The sequence below is a fragment of the Sinohyriopsis cumingii genome, unplaced genomic scaffold (genome assembly GCF_028554795.1).
Source record: "Sinohyriopsis cumingii isolate HCF-2022 unplaced genomic scaffold, ASM2855479v2 utg000400l, whole genome shotgun sequence".
Classification (NCBI taxonomy): domain Eukaryota; kingdom Metazoa; phylum Mollusca; class Bivalvia; order Unionida; family Unionidae; genus Sinohyriopsis; species Sinohyriopsis cumingii.
In genome coordinates, this window is record NW_028315895.1 from 992,940 (window position 1) to 1,010,000 (window position 17,061).

The 17,061-nt window shown below is 34.9% G+C and overlaps 1 protein-coding gene across 1 annotated transcript in view; it reads right to left on the reverse strand.

Moving 5' to 3' along the window:
• Positions 1-2,237: 2,237 nt before the first annotated feature.
• The window catches only part of LOC149774190 (carbohydrate sulfotransferase 15-like), a 70,183-nt gene continuing 55,359 nt past the window's right edge, over positions 2,238-17,061 (reverse strand). Inside the window, exons 3-7 of the mRNA XM_089945707.1 lie at positions 12,356-12,478; positions 11,529-11,685; positions 9,718-9,880; positions 8,698-8,845; positions 2,238-6,088 (exon numbers count right to left, since the gene is read on the reverse strand). Coding sequence (XP_089801833.1) covers positions 5,904-6,088; positions 8,698-8,845; positions 9,718-9,880; positions 11,529-11,685; positions 12,356-12,478 — 776 coding nt within the window. The 3' untranslated portion in view covers positions 2,238-5,903. The remainder of the gene's footprint in view (positions 6,089-8,697; positions 8,846-9,717; positions 9,881-11,528; positions 11,686-12,355; positions 12,479-17,061) is intronic.

The following is a 17,061-nucleotide window of genomic DNA, read 5'->3' on the forward strand; positions in this document are numbered from 1 at the left end:
GGTTCTTCCTCCACCATTAATACTGGCCGCCATGCATAGCCTATCGTGTGCTGAAAAATGGCGTTAAACCCCACAACAACAATAACCAACGTAACGATGTGCATTTTTAATTATTATTGGCAACACCTTCCGCAGAATAAGAGTATTGTCAGTATGACATTTTGTTGAAAAATGGATTTGAGTATGTATGTATGTATGTATGTATGTATGTATGTATGCATATATGTATGTATGTATCTATGTACGTACGTACGTACGTACGTATGTATGTATGTATGTATGTATGTATGTATGTATGTATGTATGTATGTATGTATCTATGTATGTACGTACGTATGTATGTATGTATGTATGTAGGTATGTATGTATGTATGTATGTATGTGTGCATGTATGTATATGGTGTAAAGGCACGTCGACACACTTCCGACTATATATTGCTAATTAAAAGTTTCGTTCTACAATGTAAAGGAAAAAGAAAACCGAAAATGTTTACTTAGATAAACACTTCCAAATATAAGTAGACAGGACATAAAGGTAAAAGACAAAGCTCTTAAGGTTTTAGAAATACAAAGGTAGCGTACTATTTTCTTAAATAATAATAACAATAATGAGGACTTTGCATAGCGCCTAATCTTTAGAAGCTCTAAGCGCTTTACAACATTAGACAACACCTATAAGATAAAAAAACATATAATAATATTATTACAAAAACAAACACCATGAAATTAGAAAAACATTAAAAACTTTAAAAAAACATGCTGAGAATATTTAAAGTAGGAAACATTCTTATGTCTTTAAGTTTGTTCTTGCAGTCGAAATAAGTGAGTTTTGAGAGCCCTCTTGAATGTGATCAGTGTGTCTTTATGTCTAAGTTCAGTGGGCAATTCATTCCACGTAGCTTGGCCATGGTACGCAAAAGAACGGTGTCCATCTGACTTTGTTTTCATACATGGAATAATGAGTATACGATTGTCAGAAGAGGAGAGTAATTATCTTCCTTGTGTGTACACATGGGTGAGGTCGGATAGGTATGTTGGACTAGAGTCCGACAGTGAAACGTAGCACAGAGAACAAATTTTGTGTTTGATTCTGGATCGAATGGATAGCCAGTGTAGGGTACAGAGCATCGGGGAGGTGTGCTCTGATCGTGGTGCTCTAAGTATGATCCGAGCAGCTGTGTTTTGAACTTTTTGAAGTTTCTGGAGTAGATATCGAGATTAACCAGACAGAACTGAGTTACAGTAGTCCATTCCTGAAAGTACTAATGAACACACAAGGGTTTTAGTGGCATCAACTGAAAGATATTTGCGAATTGAGATGATGCGTCTCAGCTCAAGATAAGCAGCCTTGAATATGTTCATGACATGTTGGTGCAATGTGAGAGTACTGTCCAGAGTAAACCTAGATTTCGTACTGATTGTGTGAATTTAATGTTGGTGTTGCTGATATTGATTGTTTGAGGTAAAGTATGTGAATGAGAAAGTCTTTGCATTGTGATAAAAATGGCCTCAGTTTTACCATCATTCATCTGCAGCTTGTTACATGTCATCCATAATTTCACATCAAAAATGCACCTCTCTACACCTTGGATGGTAGCATCAACTTCAGTTGGGTGGCTAGATTTGTATATTTGGGTGTCATAAGCGTGCAATTGGTGAGACACTGGATGATGATCTATGACACTTGAGAGCGACTGAGTGTACGGAATGAAGAGAACAGGTCCAAGAACAGACCCCTGTGGAACACCACAACTTAGATCAACTGGGCTGGAGTGTATTCCATTTGCAGATACAATTTGTGTCCTGTTGACCAAGTAGGAATTGAACCACAGCAAGGCTGTATCATGAATGTTAAATACATGCTGGAGACGGTGAAGTATTATATCATTGTCTATTGTGTCAAATGCTGCAGAGAAATCAAGGAGGGTGAGGACTGTGATCTTTCCGCTATCCAACGCAGAGAGAATGTCATTAACTACTTTTAGAAGAGTAGTTTGAGTACTGTGGCAAGGGCGACATGCAGATTGTACATTGCAAAGAAGACTGTTTGAATTCAGATGAGATACAAGCTGGGATAGAACAACCTTTTCTAAGATGTTTGATATGAATGGGAGATTAGAAACTGGGCCGTAGTTGTTTAAATCGTTATGGTCTAGTGTTGGTTTCTTCAGCAGAGGCTCTACAATGGCAGTTTTGAAAAATGATCGGAATTCCCCGGGTAAGAGAGAGGTATTAATAACATCAGTTAGTAAAGGCAATACTGGATCTAAGGACTCAAGCAGCAGTGATGTTGGAATTGGATCAAGTTCACATGACTTTGGTGCACTCTTCATCAGGATTGTACGCACAAAATCCATAGAGACAGGTTCAAATGCTGCTAATGGTTGCCGCTCAAATTCTGTATCCCAACTGTATGGTGACGAGGAGTCAACTGTAATTGTGGTGTCGAGCTTATCTCTAATGGTTTGTACTTTGTCACGGAAGAAATTTGCAAACATGTCCGGAATGTCGACTGGAGAGAAGGTAGTTGGAAGTGGTATAGATTTGTTCCTTGACATTAGCTTGTTAGTAATCTCGAAGCGGCTTCATAGATTTGCTTATGAATAGTGAGTCTGGTGGAAAGTCAAAGCCTCTCAGCTTTACGGCGGTCTCTTTTAGCACTGTGAAGCTGGTCCCTAACACTGCTATACCATGGAGAACACTTTTGAATTGATACTCTGCACTTGGTAGGTGAGGCATGTTTTTCAAGCAATGAACGCAGGCAGTTATCAAGTTGTTCTGCGGTAGGAGGTAAGCAAGTTGTTAGTTTAGCTTGGATGTCGTGCATTAGTTTGGTTCTATTTAATCTGAGAAGATAAATTCTTGCAATTAACAAGAAAAATAAAACAAGATAAGAGTCTATTTACAAGGCAATTGTTTTAGTTCCGAACAAGATTGTGCTCCATATGTATATGAATAAAAAAAGCAATTTGGGAATGAGCCGCAATTAAATGAATATTTGCACACGAAAGGCCAATAATATGCTAATATATTTATTACAAATATATATTTATTAGTTTACAAAAAATTCATAAAATTCTCTTCCAAATGCGAAATAATTTTCTATTGTGCGTTCAGTCATGATCACAGCATACAAGGCATACATGTATTAAATATATATTAACAGATGAATAGTTGTTATAAATTAATGCAATAATAATAATAATAATAATAATAATAACGTATCCTGAAAAATTACTAAATGCATAACACAGAATACCGTCTTAACTGTTATGTTAATTTTTTTAAAAACAATTATTACCAGATGTGTCATACACAGGTTATATATATATATATATATATATATATATATATATATATATATATATATATATATATATATATATATATATATATATATATATATATATATATATATATATATAAAGGGAAAGTCCATAACACGTATAGCACACAAACTGACCCTACCGCAGAAAATTGTTGCTTTCTTTTTCATAAATACATTTATATCTATAATTGATAAACTTTTTTTTGGCTATATGTGCATTGTCGCGCAGATTCAATATCGGGTAATACTGTACGCTTCTGACAATGTAAAGTTAACGGGGAAAAATGAGCTTATAATAATTATAGGTTGCTGCATTTGTATGGGAAAATATGAACAAGTTGAAATTTGCAGTCATATTGTGGATGAATGCGCATTCCAACAACTTTTCTATTTGATCTGGAATGAATATATTTTGGTATTTTGTTTCGACTCGACGAAAGTTTGTGATTTTATACTGGATTCAGCTGTGCAAATTAATCATGAAATACGTCGGATTGAAGCGGCGCGGGAGAAGCGTGTTTACATCTGCAAATGTGTTTCTGTTTCTGTCATTGAATGTTTGAAATGATAATGTGGGAAAAAATATGAAGTCTTTCAATTGCAATTATCAAAAAGACGCTATGGAATTTAATGCTTATTTCATTTTGAGTGCAGTAAAGAGGATGCAGTTGCATTTATCATCGAAATTACAGCACAATTTCAAAATGTGTAATCCAAATTGAAAACCTATGACATGGCTCATGTAAATCGGATTTGCAGAATTAAGAAAATACATATTGAGGAAATTCAGGATGTAAAACTGTAAGTATATTTTATTTTGCCATTCTTATCACCAGCTAAAGAAGAGAGTATGCGACTTGTCACTTGTATGTTATTTGTAAGGACCTTATCTTGCGTCTGTTATATACTGTAGCTAGCCTAAATTCGTAACATTGTATCAACACGGAATGTGCCAAAGCAGCTAGTATGTGGCAGTCCACGAAATATCTGTTTTAGTTCATTCAGAAACAAATGAAACCACAACGTAAAGAGCCTCTTACGCGATTGTACATGATTTGTGTACGAATCAAACGTGTAGGCGTCTGTGTCTTTTGTTTGTTTACAACAGAAAGTAGTTCCTTTATGCACGTGAACGCTGTATGTGTCTTGTCGCGCGGATTCAATATCGGGCAATGCTGCACAATTCTGACAATGTAAAGTTAACAGGGGAAAAATGAGCATATAATAATCAAAGTTACTATATGATTCAACTAAAATATAGTAAGTTGTCTAAGTGCCTAAGGTGAGCGCAGTTAATAAGGTCTTATCAGAAATCACTGTCAAAATGTGACGTGTGTGTGTGTGCGTGTGTGTGTGTGTAATTAAGATTTGTTATGTATCTTTAACAATTTTAGACATATAGCTATGCTGTCTGCAGTATGACAGTTTATACTGATGTCTAGCACTGGGGCATTATACCACTGACATGTAGCATCATGCCCCACCCAGTCACATTATCCTGACAGCAGGCCAACCAGTCCTAACATTAACCTCTTAATGCTCAGCGCCAACAAAGTCTTTAAAACGCGAATTGTCACTTCAAAGGTGTCCTGGATAGCAATGGCAGTAGAGGCAATTATTATTGCCATGGTAAGGATGAAGACAAAAAAGATGTGCGTTTGAAAACAAATAAATTATTAGATATATCAAGCAAATAGACTAGCTAAGCTAACGTGTTGCATTGGATCCCCATGGTCCCATTTAAACAGCATAGATAAAATGCGCAAGACCACAAGACAAAATAACCAATGAACATGGATGGAAAGACATTAAAATACACAATTACAAAGGATGGTTGCATTATGATACTAATTTAAACAAGGGTGAGTGTGCATGTATTGCATATGTATTACATATGTGTGTACACATATCTCACTCTCTCTCTCTCTCACACACACACACACACACACACACATATATATATATATATATATATATATATATATATATATATATATATATATATATATATATATATATATATCTGTGTGTATGTGCATACATATGTAAGTAGGTACATCTGTATATACATGCATTAATGCGTTGATGAAAAAACGTATACACAAAAACGCAGACATAAATAGGCACCAATCTATAAAGGCAGTCAGAGACAAACCTTTTTGTCCATCCAAACATATATGTATGGATGTATACATATTTACGAATGTAGAAGTATATACAAATGGATGCATGCATTTATGCACGTTTTTCTATTCATCTCAATCGCAGAATGAGATTCACGTCGTTCGAATATAGGGCAACTTCTTGTCGTAACAGGATTATGTTAAACATGCTATAATCACGTAACACTACTGAATCAAGTCAGCAACGCATCCACCCTAACCATGGATGGTGAAAGTCCAAGATTTGTTTGTGTCACAACTAACCTGGAAACCGATTTTAAGCAAGTCCAGCAAAGCTGAATGTATGGCCCCATAGCCACCATTTCCCAACCAACACTTGCTGGATCAGGAATTTAAACTGTTTCCCTTGTTACGAAGTCAAGTCTTGGCACGTGCGGTCTGCGGCATTTTAATTATTTTCTTGTATTTGAAAACCTGAAATTATACTCAGTAAGTAGCTTAGATAGCCTAGAATTGTATAGCTGATAAAAATTGTCCAGCAATAGTTTAGTCTTTGTAGACATAGTTCCTTTGAACGTCTGCACATTTTGCCTCTCACACTGAACCATTTGCCTGAAAATATCGTCGGGCGGTGGACCTGAAAGACAGAAATTGAGACAATATTCTCTGGAAACTTGTCAAATCACTACATAGTTTATCACCTGTCATGTCAACTGTACATGTTATTGTCTGCAAAAATATCAGTATCACTTTTCCAACGACGGTGTCATTGCTGTTGATGTTGGCAACAACTGTAATGATTGTGCATTCGGTTCAACGTTTCTGATACTGTTGTGTGTAGTCATAAAACTTGCTAGGTGCACTAATCTTCTGTGGAACTTCTCACTGTCAGCAAAAGTAGTTCACAGTGACCTACGTCGGTACGCCCCACAGTGGTGATGTAAAGTTTTTGCTTTTAGCTCCATTATCCAACAATCTTGCATGAAAGTTCTGGAACTTTATTTTCACAGACAGCCAGTATAAAAAATATAGTTTCTTGACCTAAAGATTATGTTAGTTTATTATTAGTGGTTTTGCCTAGATATTTTTGGTTATCGTAAAGATATCTCGAGTATGTTGTATCAGCAGAACAAAAAGAGTCAATGTTAATGCGTACTGAAGAGACAATACAATTTCCCCGATCAAAATACTGTACTGATTATTCTTGGAATAGGAAATTAACGTCTGTAGCAGATTTTGGGTGCTATAAATCCAATTCAAAACTCAACTCACGCTAACCATTGGATCGGAACATCACAGGCCTTTCCATCAAATATAGGGGGAAAAAAGCAACACCGACAACAAAACCTGCCTCGGAAATATGATATACTCGTTATAGAAGATTACCCACCCCTTTCTTGATAAGACAGAACCTTTTAAACAAAGCTACAAATGTGACATTGTCTTGCCACCTGGAGTAAACAGTAAGCTTTGACACCTTTCACATTAAATTTAGATTCCGTTTACTACGATTTTTCTCTACAATGGCTTTAGTATAGAATTTGACTATTTTGTATAACATATTGGAGAACAAAATGAAGAAATCTGAACTTGCTGATGTTGTTACAATGCTGCATGGGCAGACATCATACTATGACGTCACGCTGAAGAGCGTCTAAACCGCCATACATCAAATAGTTCTTTTTCCCTCAATTTGGATTGTGGATTGCAGTTTGCAATAAATGAAGATTGGTAGGATCCAGTCAACCTAGTTTTTCATTAAAACGCGAAGAGGCTCGACTTAGGTTTATAAGACATATGGCCAAAACAGCAATACTGCTGCGACAAATTCGGAATGGTCTCCAGGAGTGAAAAACTCGAAAATACTGAAATAGCGTCATTACAAATACAGGAACCTTGTTTACCAAATGATGTCATTCGCACATCACATACTAACATGTAACGTTCATTATTGGCAGCTCAAAGACGACTTATTCTTGGCCGAAATATTTTCAAGTTTCTTTTTTCAAGCATGGACTCACTAGTGAAAACATTCACTGAATCTACGCAAGTAATTCCATAAAGATATGTTGCATTGACATGGTTCTGTTTTTCCTAGCTTCTCCATTTTCTATCCATTCCTTGTTTATATGCCTTATCAATCCACTGAAGTATTTTCGAGATGTAATTTTGAAGAAAAGCCACGAAGTGTTCTGATTGTTTAATCGTCAAGAGTGCGTTAGCTTGATGTACTCTTTGAAGTGTTGGAGAACCTGGAATAACCAAAACCTTTTGGCGGGGGGTCTACTTAGTTTTTAAATGTTGGAGGCGGTGATTGAATCAGGGGCCAGAAAGGTACAGACCGATATCATTATCATTGCATTTTCCACATCAATATGTGCACAACAATTCGTATAGTACAAGTCAAACGGGCCATGTAGGCATTCAGTACCGACTATTTCAGTAATGGGTGTCATTATCAGAATTTGATTCTACATACCTTTAAGTGGCAAGTATTCACTTTATTTGGATTCGTATACATTCATATTCCTCTAGAAGGTCATTATTTAGACGCCATGAGAGGTGTAAACGGCAAAATCAATGTTAAAGTACGTATACATTTTTGGATGAAATGAACCTAAAGGTGTGATCCACTACAATCCGGACTGAATTTCACGCCCTGTGATGTCACAATGAAACTACGCATATTGATAAACAAATTCTTCTACCCTCGATTGTGACGATTCCACTCGACGCGCTCTTATTTTGAACCAAGTTTAGAACATGGCCACCACTGTAAAAGTTCAAAGCGATAGATAATTTTCGTCTGGAAGTTTCTTGGTGACAGTTAAGGTGCAGAACATTCAATAATCAGGACTGAATAGACTTTTGTTAAAGAAAATGTAGTGTTAAATTTACAACAGCAAAAAGCAATGTATATTGAATTTAAAATGAGTAAATGCGCATACATGGCCCATGTGACTTGTACTATCGTCATTCCATGTTTTGTTTTGTTTTAAATTTCACTGATTTTTCTTGAGAGAATGGATGAATAAAGAAGGTTAAATATTAAATCGAGAGGATAATATAGCTTTGTTTTGATTGAAAGAACTAAAAATGTTCGTGCTTTCTTTTCTCACCGTACATTTATATAAACTTGGTCTGTGTGTACGTCTGTACATTTTTACTGCTGCAATAGAAATAACATCCAATATATCTAAAATTATTGCAATTTACACGTGATTTATTTAGTTATAATACTCTTACCTATATCTAGAAATTTAAATATTCGTTTAAGTGTGTAAGGGATGTCTTTCTCATATTCCTCTGTACTTATGAATAACACTTGATCACGTGGGAAAACTCTCAACCAGTCCTTGATGTGCATTATATACAGCCCAGTTCGTAAACGGCCCTGAAAACAAATAACAAAAATACTTGTGGCCAGGTTTCAAACTATGATATCTTAATTAAAATAACTAAATCAATTATATAGCGAAAAATACATAGAAAGTGAAATTGTTTTTCCATAAGTAACCATTTGAGGTAGAAGTTGGACAATACATCTGACAGGGAAGATTATTTCCATGTATATTGACCTTAGGCATATCACGTGCCATTTGTGTACCTAATAATGGAGATTTTGCGACAGAGGTTGTAAAATATACAATGAATATACAGAACAATATATAGATAAAGTGTACCTTAAAGATTGTGGTGTCACTAGCATGTTCAGCACACACACACACACACACACACACACACACACACACACACACACATATATATATATATATATATATATATATATATATATATATATATATATATATATATATATATATATATATATATATATATATATATATATATATATATATATATATATATCGATTGTCTTCCGAAAATATTGAAAATTGATAGAAAAGACACTAAATATAGTTTTCAATTAAACTCCTCTTCGACCGTCATCAATATCATCACTGACATGAGAAATAACAATGTACACCACAGAAAAAAACGAGAATAACGATAACAAGAGCAACAACTTTTACTATTACCAATCTCACCACTAACTCCAACGCAACCACCACCATCACTAATATCTACAGCTTCTACTACTACAACATAATCTCTCCTTAACAATAATAGTTCTTCAAAGCGTTTGAAACAGAAATCTGGAAGACATGACGCATACAAAGCTTAAATCGATCGTAAAAAAATGAAGATTTAATTACCGGTATCTCAAGCTGAGTAAGTTCAGGAATCAATATTTAAATATCTCACCTTGAATGTATCAATCGTAAAGTTGTAAACACAACTTTTCTCAGAGTAATTTTGAAGACAATTTTGAAATCTCGATATGCTTTCAAGTACAAGTTGGTGAAAATCCTCAGGACTGGCGGAAAAACAGTTTGCCCTGGCGGAATAAACATATTCTGACCATAACCTGAAAATAATAATAATAATAATAATAATAATAATAATAATAATAATAATAATAATAATAATAATAATGATAACTCTAATAATAATAATACTAATAATACTAATAATAATACTAATACAAATACAACTAATAATAATAATAATAATAATAATACTAATAATAAGACTTGAGTTAGGTAATACTTAGCATGATGCAAACAAAGATAATGTCAAAAAGAGTAAGTATGAAGGGCAAATACAGTGGTTGACTTTAGACTAAATGGTGGCAGCAAAAGACGCTGCTATTAAGACAAGGCTGTCTCGGTCACTTGCTAAACAATTAGCATCATGGATTTGGATTTTGGTTTGGTGTTTTACGATACAACAACACAAGTAGGTCTGATTATGCACAGAGTCAACAGAAGTAAGTTCCTTGCCAAAGGAGACACCACGGTATCAGCCCCGGACTGTACGATTTAAAGACCGGCCTTTTATATCGCGACTCAGCAAGCTAACCATTGAGCCACTGCAACTCATACTCCATTAGTCGCTTCTTTCGACGTGCAGAAGATCGTATGTAGCATAGTGTACATCCCTGAACGTGGATGCCTGGGATGGTGGTGGTGGTATCGTGGACTGGAGCAAGAAAATTAAAGCTGTTAGCTTCACTTCTAAAGATATAATCCAAGCAAATAGGTAGGTAATATAAAACTAGGAATCGTGGAGTGTCCGTCGCTCATGAATTTCTTCTCTAAAGGTCTCTACTGATGTTGCAAACACGTAGCTCTTTTTATTAGATGCTGACTTGAATATGCAAAACGAATATAGACCATAAGCTCATGGAAGGTGTGCTGTGAGCACACTTTTGTGTAAGTACGAGGGTTAAATGTCAGCTCAAGGGTTCAAAGTCTTTTACTTGTGCTCGGCGAGCATTTTCATACGGCAAACCGTATATATTGTTTCACATTATCAATCACAACAGACACAATATATATTTTACGTTACAAAATCACCGTGTAATTAACCAACCAGAACTGCTTTAAGAATCAAAGTTGATTTCAGTTAAATGTACTGAAAATCCGGCTTCCATGGACTATTGCCTCCCAGGAAAACTGGCGAGGCGGGAGTACTGAGTGAAGAAGAATGGAATGAACTGAGACAAAGCAGTTTCGTCTAGCAAAATTTGTCAGGTACAGTGGAAGGAATACGAAGTCATAGTTTAATATTAAAACCTTTTTCATGATAGCTCTTCCTCGGGAAATAACATAACGGTCCGTGCATACTGATTACATATCAAATTTTCAACATGATTTTCATACAATCAACTTTATTTGCTTTATAATTTCAAAAACGAGAACAGTGCTAATTCTATACAACAAAAGGAATATTTGACTGGTAGAGAACATCTTAAGCGTTTGATTAAACCAGTATATATCTTTTTCTTATTGCTTCTCATGCGAAAGAGATTAAAATATGTCGATTATTTCGTCGATGAAGGTTTAGTTGGACGTAACGTCACATTAAGGTACAATTTTATTAGCACTAAAATAGTTTTTCCCATGGATGACCTGTGCTTCATTGTTCAGGCTAGTCACTGTGTAATTTTTGCAAGAAAATGAAAGGAAAACGAAATTCTTCGCTTATGAATGTGTCAGAACCTATAATATTACCGTTCCGTTGGGTCCCGCATAATGAAAATAAGTCTGACTTGAGGAATCAGGTGACGGACGTAGTTGGCGTTAGTATACCGTGGTTCCTTAAGACCCGAATTTTCTGGAAGTTTGTACCACAAGTCATTCATTGCCGCTGTATTTACAGATGCCTCTCCTGCAGAATAAGTGTATAATTTCAATTTAATTTGCTATTTTATGTATGTGTGTATGCGTGTGTGTGTTTACGCTGAATTACCTGGACGCATTCGTCATGACTCTCTCTCTCTCTCTCTCCCATTTAACACTTAGCAGTATATATACTAAATAGCCAAAAAAGAAATTGAACACGGAAACACACACACACACACACACACACACACACACACACACACACACACACACACACACACACATACATACATACGGAAAATATGTATGGAAAAGCATATAAATAGACAGATAAACATTCAAAAGGTGCATTAGATTCTTGAGCCATTTGTCAAACGGTACATATTACAGAGACCAGTGAATGACCACGTTCTGTTGACCGTTTGATTCACCAACCATCTTACAGCTTTTTACACTGCTGAAACTGATACATGTTTCCTACGGAAGCTCAATCTAATACAAAATGCAAAGCTTTGTCTAACAAGCTGCTAAAATAAATTGACAGGAAGTTCCAAAGGTCACCAGAACATGAACATTTCTCGAAGCCTGACAGATATTCATTGATAAGTAAATCTTAATGTTAGTCAGATTCATGTCGATTGTGACGTTCTACCAATCAGAAAGTGAGCTACAATTATAAATCACTTTCATCTTTGTAAATGTAAATATATTCGTACCTGTAATTAATCTATGAAACAACGGCGCCTCACTTTTATTGTATGTGCCATTCTTTTGTATCACTTCTGCATCCTCTTTAAACGTGTCTATGAAATCGTCGAACGTCCATGCATGATCAAGGTCTGCAAAATAAATAAGTTACGTTGAAACGATAACATATCGAACGTTAGTATATTTAATTTCCACATTCAGGAATTGTTTGAGTGGATTATGTTACTTAACCACTTTTGATTAATTGCCTTTACTAACATTGTCATTGATATTTTTGATTAATTGCCTTTACTAACATTGTCATTGATATTTTTGATTAATTGCCTTTACTAACATTGTCATTGATATTTTTGATTAATTGCCTATACTAACATTGTCATTGATATTTTTGATTAATTGCCTATACTAACATTGTCATTGATATTTTTGATTAATTGCCTTTACTAACATTGTCATTGATATTTCAAATATTTCAGCGTAATAATCTATATTATTCAGCAAAAGCAACTCCCTACAGAAGTTTAAATAAAAGCTTAACTTAAAGTTTCTGTACAGAAATGATAAAAGTCTAACTTTGTTACCACGTTTCCAAAGGTCCGCCCAATCAAGCATGGGAGACAACTCTTAACCGGTAAGTGTATCGTAGACTGAAATGTCCTTCATTGAATTTCAAGAAAAACTCAGAATACTATCTTTAGTAATAAATTCACTCTCTTCAAGTGTTTCAAAAACGTTCATGGAGAAAAGTGAGGAAATTGCGAGCGCGCGCGCAGACTCACACACACACACACACACACACATCCAATAATACGGACAATTTCTAGAAAATGCTCCTAATCACATCTAATTGATACAAGAGATATTAAGCAACATTAACGTCGGCCAATGACCTGTGCCTAGATACGACCCCACCCATAATCTAAACTCTTTCGAACTGAGTAAGGAAAATTGGCAATCTGATTAAATTCAGATCTCTGCTGTAATACGTAAAGTTCTCATGATGACCACATAAGGGTCATGTTCTTTTTTTTTTTTTTTTTTTTTTTTTTTTTTTTTTTTTTTTGATACTTAGTATTCTTTAATATTATACCAAGAAGGTATGATGTATATTACAATAAGAACAATAATAATAATGACTTTATCTAAAGAAGAAGCTCATTTGGTCATCTGACCAGTCTTCCCTGAGGCCTTCAACAGTGACATTTGTTGTTGTTGTTGTTATTGCGTTTAACGCCATTTTTCAGCACACGATAGGCTATACATGGTGGCCAGTATTAATGGTGGAGGAAGAACCCGCACAATTTTACATAAGGGTCATGTTCAGGTGACCTTTGTATTAGCCAATGGAAATGAAGCTTTCAAAAATCTGAAAGTGAAACAAATCGTTCGGTACACGTTCATGCTCTTCATCTACAATGATCTGTAACCAAATGCGAAGATATACGACTTCATCTGATTGGTTGACAGCGATTAGCCTATGATAATAACGTAGGTTACCAGTACTGGGACCCTTCATCGGTTGCTGCCAGATATTCATGTATAACAGCGGAGATTTGATTCTGGTCAGATTGGGACAAGGGAGACCTAAAACCATGAATTTTCATAACTGCTAATGTGTCAAAAATTTTTTGGGGAAATAAGAGAAACTCCAATTCTAAAACATATTTAAACAATTTTTTCTCCAGATTATATTTTGGCGAGAAAAACACACCAAATACCATCGGAGGAACTATTAACACATACAATCTTTCATAAATGTAGGCCCAATGGGGGGACTCCTCGAAGGGTACTAGCTAATAAAGCTAGGAGCTTGAGAGGGGCCAATATAAAGCAACATTCATTACGCCCACCAGCACGCATGCTCTCTCGGGTATTGGGTAGTTGTTGATTGGTTTTAAAAACGTTTAGTACCCTATTGGTAATATCACACAGGAAAAGGGTGTTTAGTGCCTTTACCAAGGTTAAGTCGACCTTGAGCTGGTCTGAACGGTTATCAAATCCGTAAGAATTGAATTACTGATCTCATACACCCCAAGATTTTATTGAAAAGCATGAGAGCAAGAAGTTTAAAAAGGTGTATTCACAAAACAAAAATACAGTTATATCTGACCTTTTATTTTTTTTAAATTCAGCTTGCTGGTATAGAGAAAGCAAGAAAGAACAACATACGTTATGTCAAATATGATTTTTCTACATTATTGTTTTTATTGCGGGGTATATTTTCATGTTGTGCTAGTTTGACAAAACTGAGTTACAATAATCAGTCCATCATCATTTAGATGAAAATCCCTCGGTTGTGATACATTCATTAAAAAAAAATCAATTTTCCAAACCTTTTTGCTGCCATTGGCGACCGATTCTAAACATTAACAAACCACCATCATAACCTTTGCATGCTAAATCCAGTAACTACTAAAAATTTCACAAGGATATCATTAATGCCCTATCTATTCTACTGTCGGTAAACAAAGGAACAGTCAACAACAAAATCCCATGAAGATATAAAATTATGGGCAATGTACACTACAGTCCTGTTTATTACAAACGAAACCCCAAACTGTTACAATTTAAAATGATAATTCTTATTTTAAGGATAAATTTTGATTTTGAATAGTATCTCTGTCTATGAGTAATTTGCATAAAACACAAAAGAAGCCCTTACATTTGTTTAAAATTATTTTGTAATGCGTTTGTTTCCTTCGTTTACGCAAACTAGCTATTCTTGCAACACATTCATATTTTAAAACACAACATATATATATATATATATATATATATATATATATATATATATATATATATATATATATATATATATATATATATATATATATATTTGTGCAATTCTAGTCACTACTCAACTGTTCTTACGGCATTGTCATTTTCAGTGGAACAATGTATACATATTATTTGTATGCATATTCTACAATGATTTAGAGATAGACACAAAATGGTATTAGTCTTCTTATATAATAAGCTTTTGTTCTAAGGTACAATTACATTATATATAGTTTAGCAAATGTTGTAAAACACATTAGTATTTACACACACCGTGAATAAAATTCCGATGGCCTTTTGTCCGATATAATGTTAGTTACTGTCATGTCTATTGTTCCCGGTCCTACATAATGAGAATTTTTACAATGATTATTTCTTAATTCGAAAAATGTCTTCAATTTATAGAATGTATGTACTGTCCGTTATTTAATTAGATTTGTGTGTGCATGTCTGCGTGCGCGCGTGTTGTCTCTGCGTGCATAACATATGAATTTGACTGAGAGCGATCAAAATCACTTAAGCAAACTTGTGTGTGAATATGTGTTTGCTAGTAGATCTGCAGTGGTAACTGGACATCTACGACGATGGACAGCTTGGCCCAAAATAATTCGACCCCAGTTGTTAGTTTGGCTCTAGTCCTGAGTCAAGTCATTCCGTTGCGTAGGACAGCTCGGACCAGCTATTGATACAAATATATCAGCAATTAATGTTCAATCGTACTCATTCCTTACAAGTACATTTTTCATTTCTTTAAATAACCAACTGTCTTTTTTTAAACACGCGAATCAGAATATTAGTGACCCTCTAACATAAAATTGTCAAGAAAGTACTACATTTTTTAAAAGGAAAATAAGCCACTAACCTGTCATTATTAAGTTAACATGGGCACCGTAAACTGAACTGTTGGTAGGAAATTGGGGTACTAAAAGGCGTAGTACTTGTTTAATTCGGGTACTATGTTACTGTCGCTCGTTGACGGTTGCCTAGCAATACTATATGAAACACTCCATCTTAGCGATAAGATTTTTCCTTTTCTCAAATGCAAGAAAATGTTATAAAGGTAAAATTTGAAAAACTCTAGTTATATTGCAGAAACCGTTTACTTCTTTCAGTGTCTTTGATCTTGAACGTTGATCCAATGATCCCAAAATGTACAGGCATATTTGGTGTTCCAAGAGCAATCCATCCACTAAGTTTGGTCTTTTTCAATGCATTTCTTGTCTCAAATATAAGTGCTTTGCAGCGTTTGAGCAAAGAATGCGATACAAAAACGGACGCTATAACGTGGAAATCGTATTCCTGTTGGAGTCATGGTGACCTTGCACTATATTCGTTTGACCCAAAATCAGTGTTTTTCTTACTTAAACCTGGAGCCATTTACAAGGTTTAGTCACATCATCTGGTATAAAAGGTATGATATTGTGTTTGTGAAACAAGTTTTACTTATTTTCTGCTGTAACCATGATCGCTGATATTTTCAACCTGAAATCAGTACCTTTCTTACTTTTTCCAAATGTCGCTACCAAAGTAGTTGAGCAACGGCAGTTCGTGGAGAACAAGAGTCAATCTGCGGAATTAAATTCGAAACAGACAGACAGACGAAAGGACGAACATACTGCATCATAATATTTGTCTTACCGCGGACGTATACAATAAAAACAAATGGTTGAAATTTGTTTCATGACTTTGCAACTTTCATACATTCACGACCCACTTGCTATTAAATGGTGTTTCATATTTACTATATTTCTTCTTGGATAACTTACACTGAAGTACTATGTCAGGACTTTAATCACATGTTGTTAAAATCATAAGTCAGGAAACGAGGAGAATATAGCAATCTTGTGCCATAATATATCCAAAAAGCTTTAATGTAGCTTTTCATTTTTGTACACAAGAATACTCTGCTGTATATACTTTTCATCGTGGTTTATTA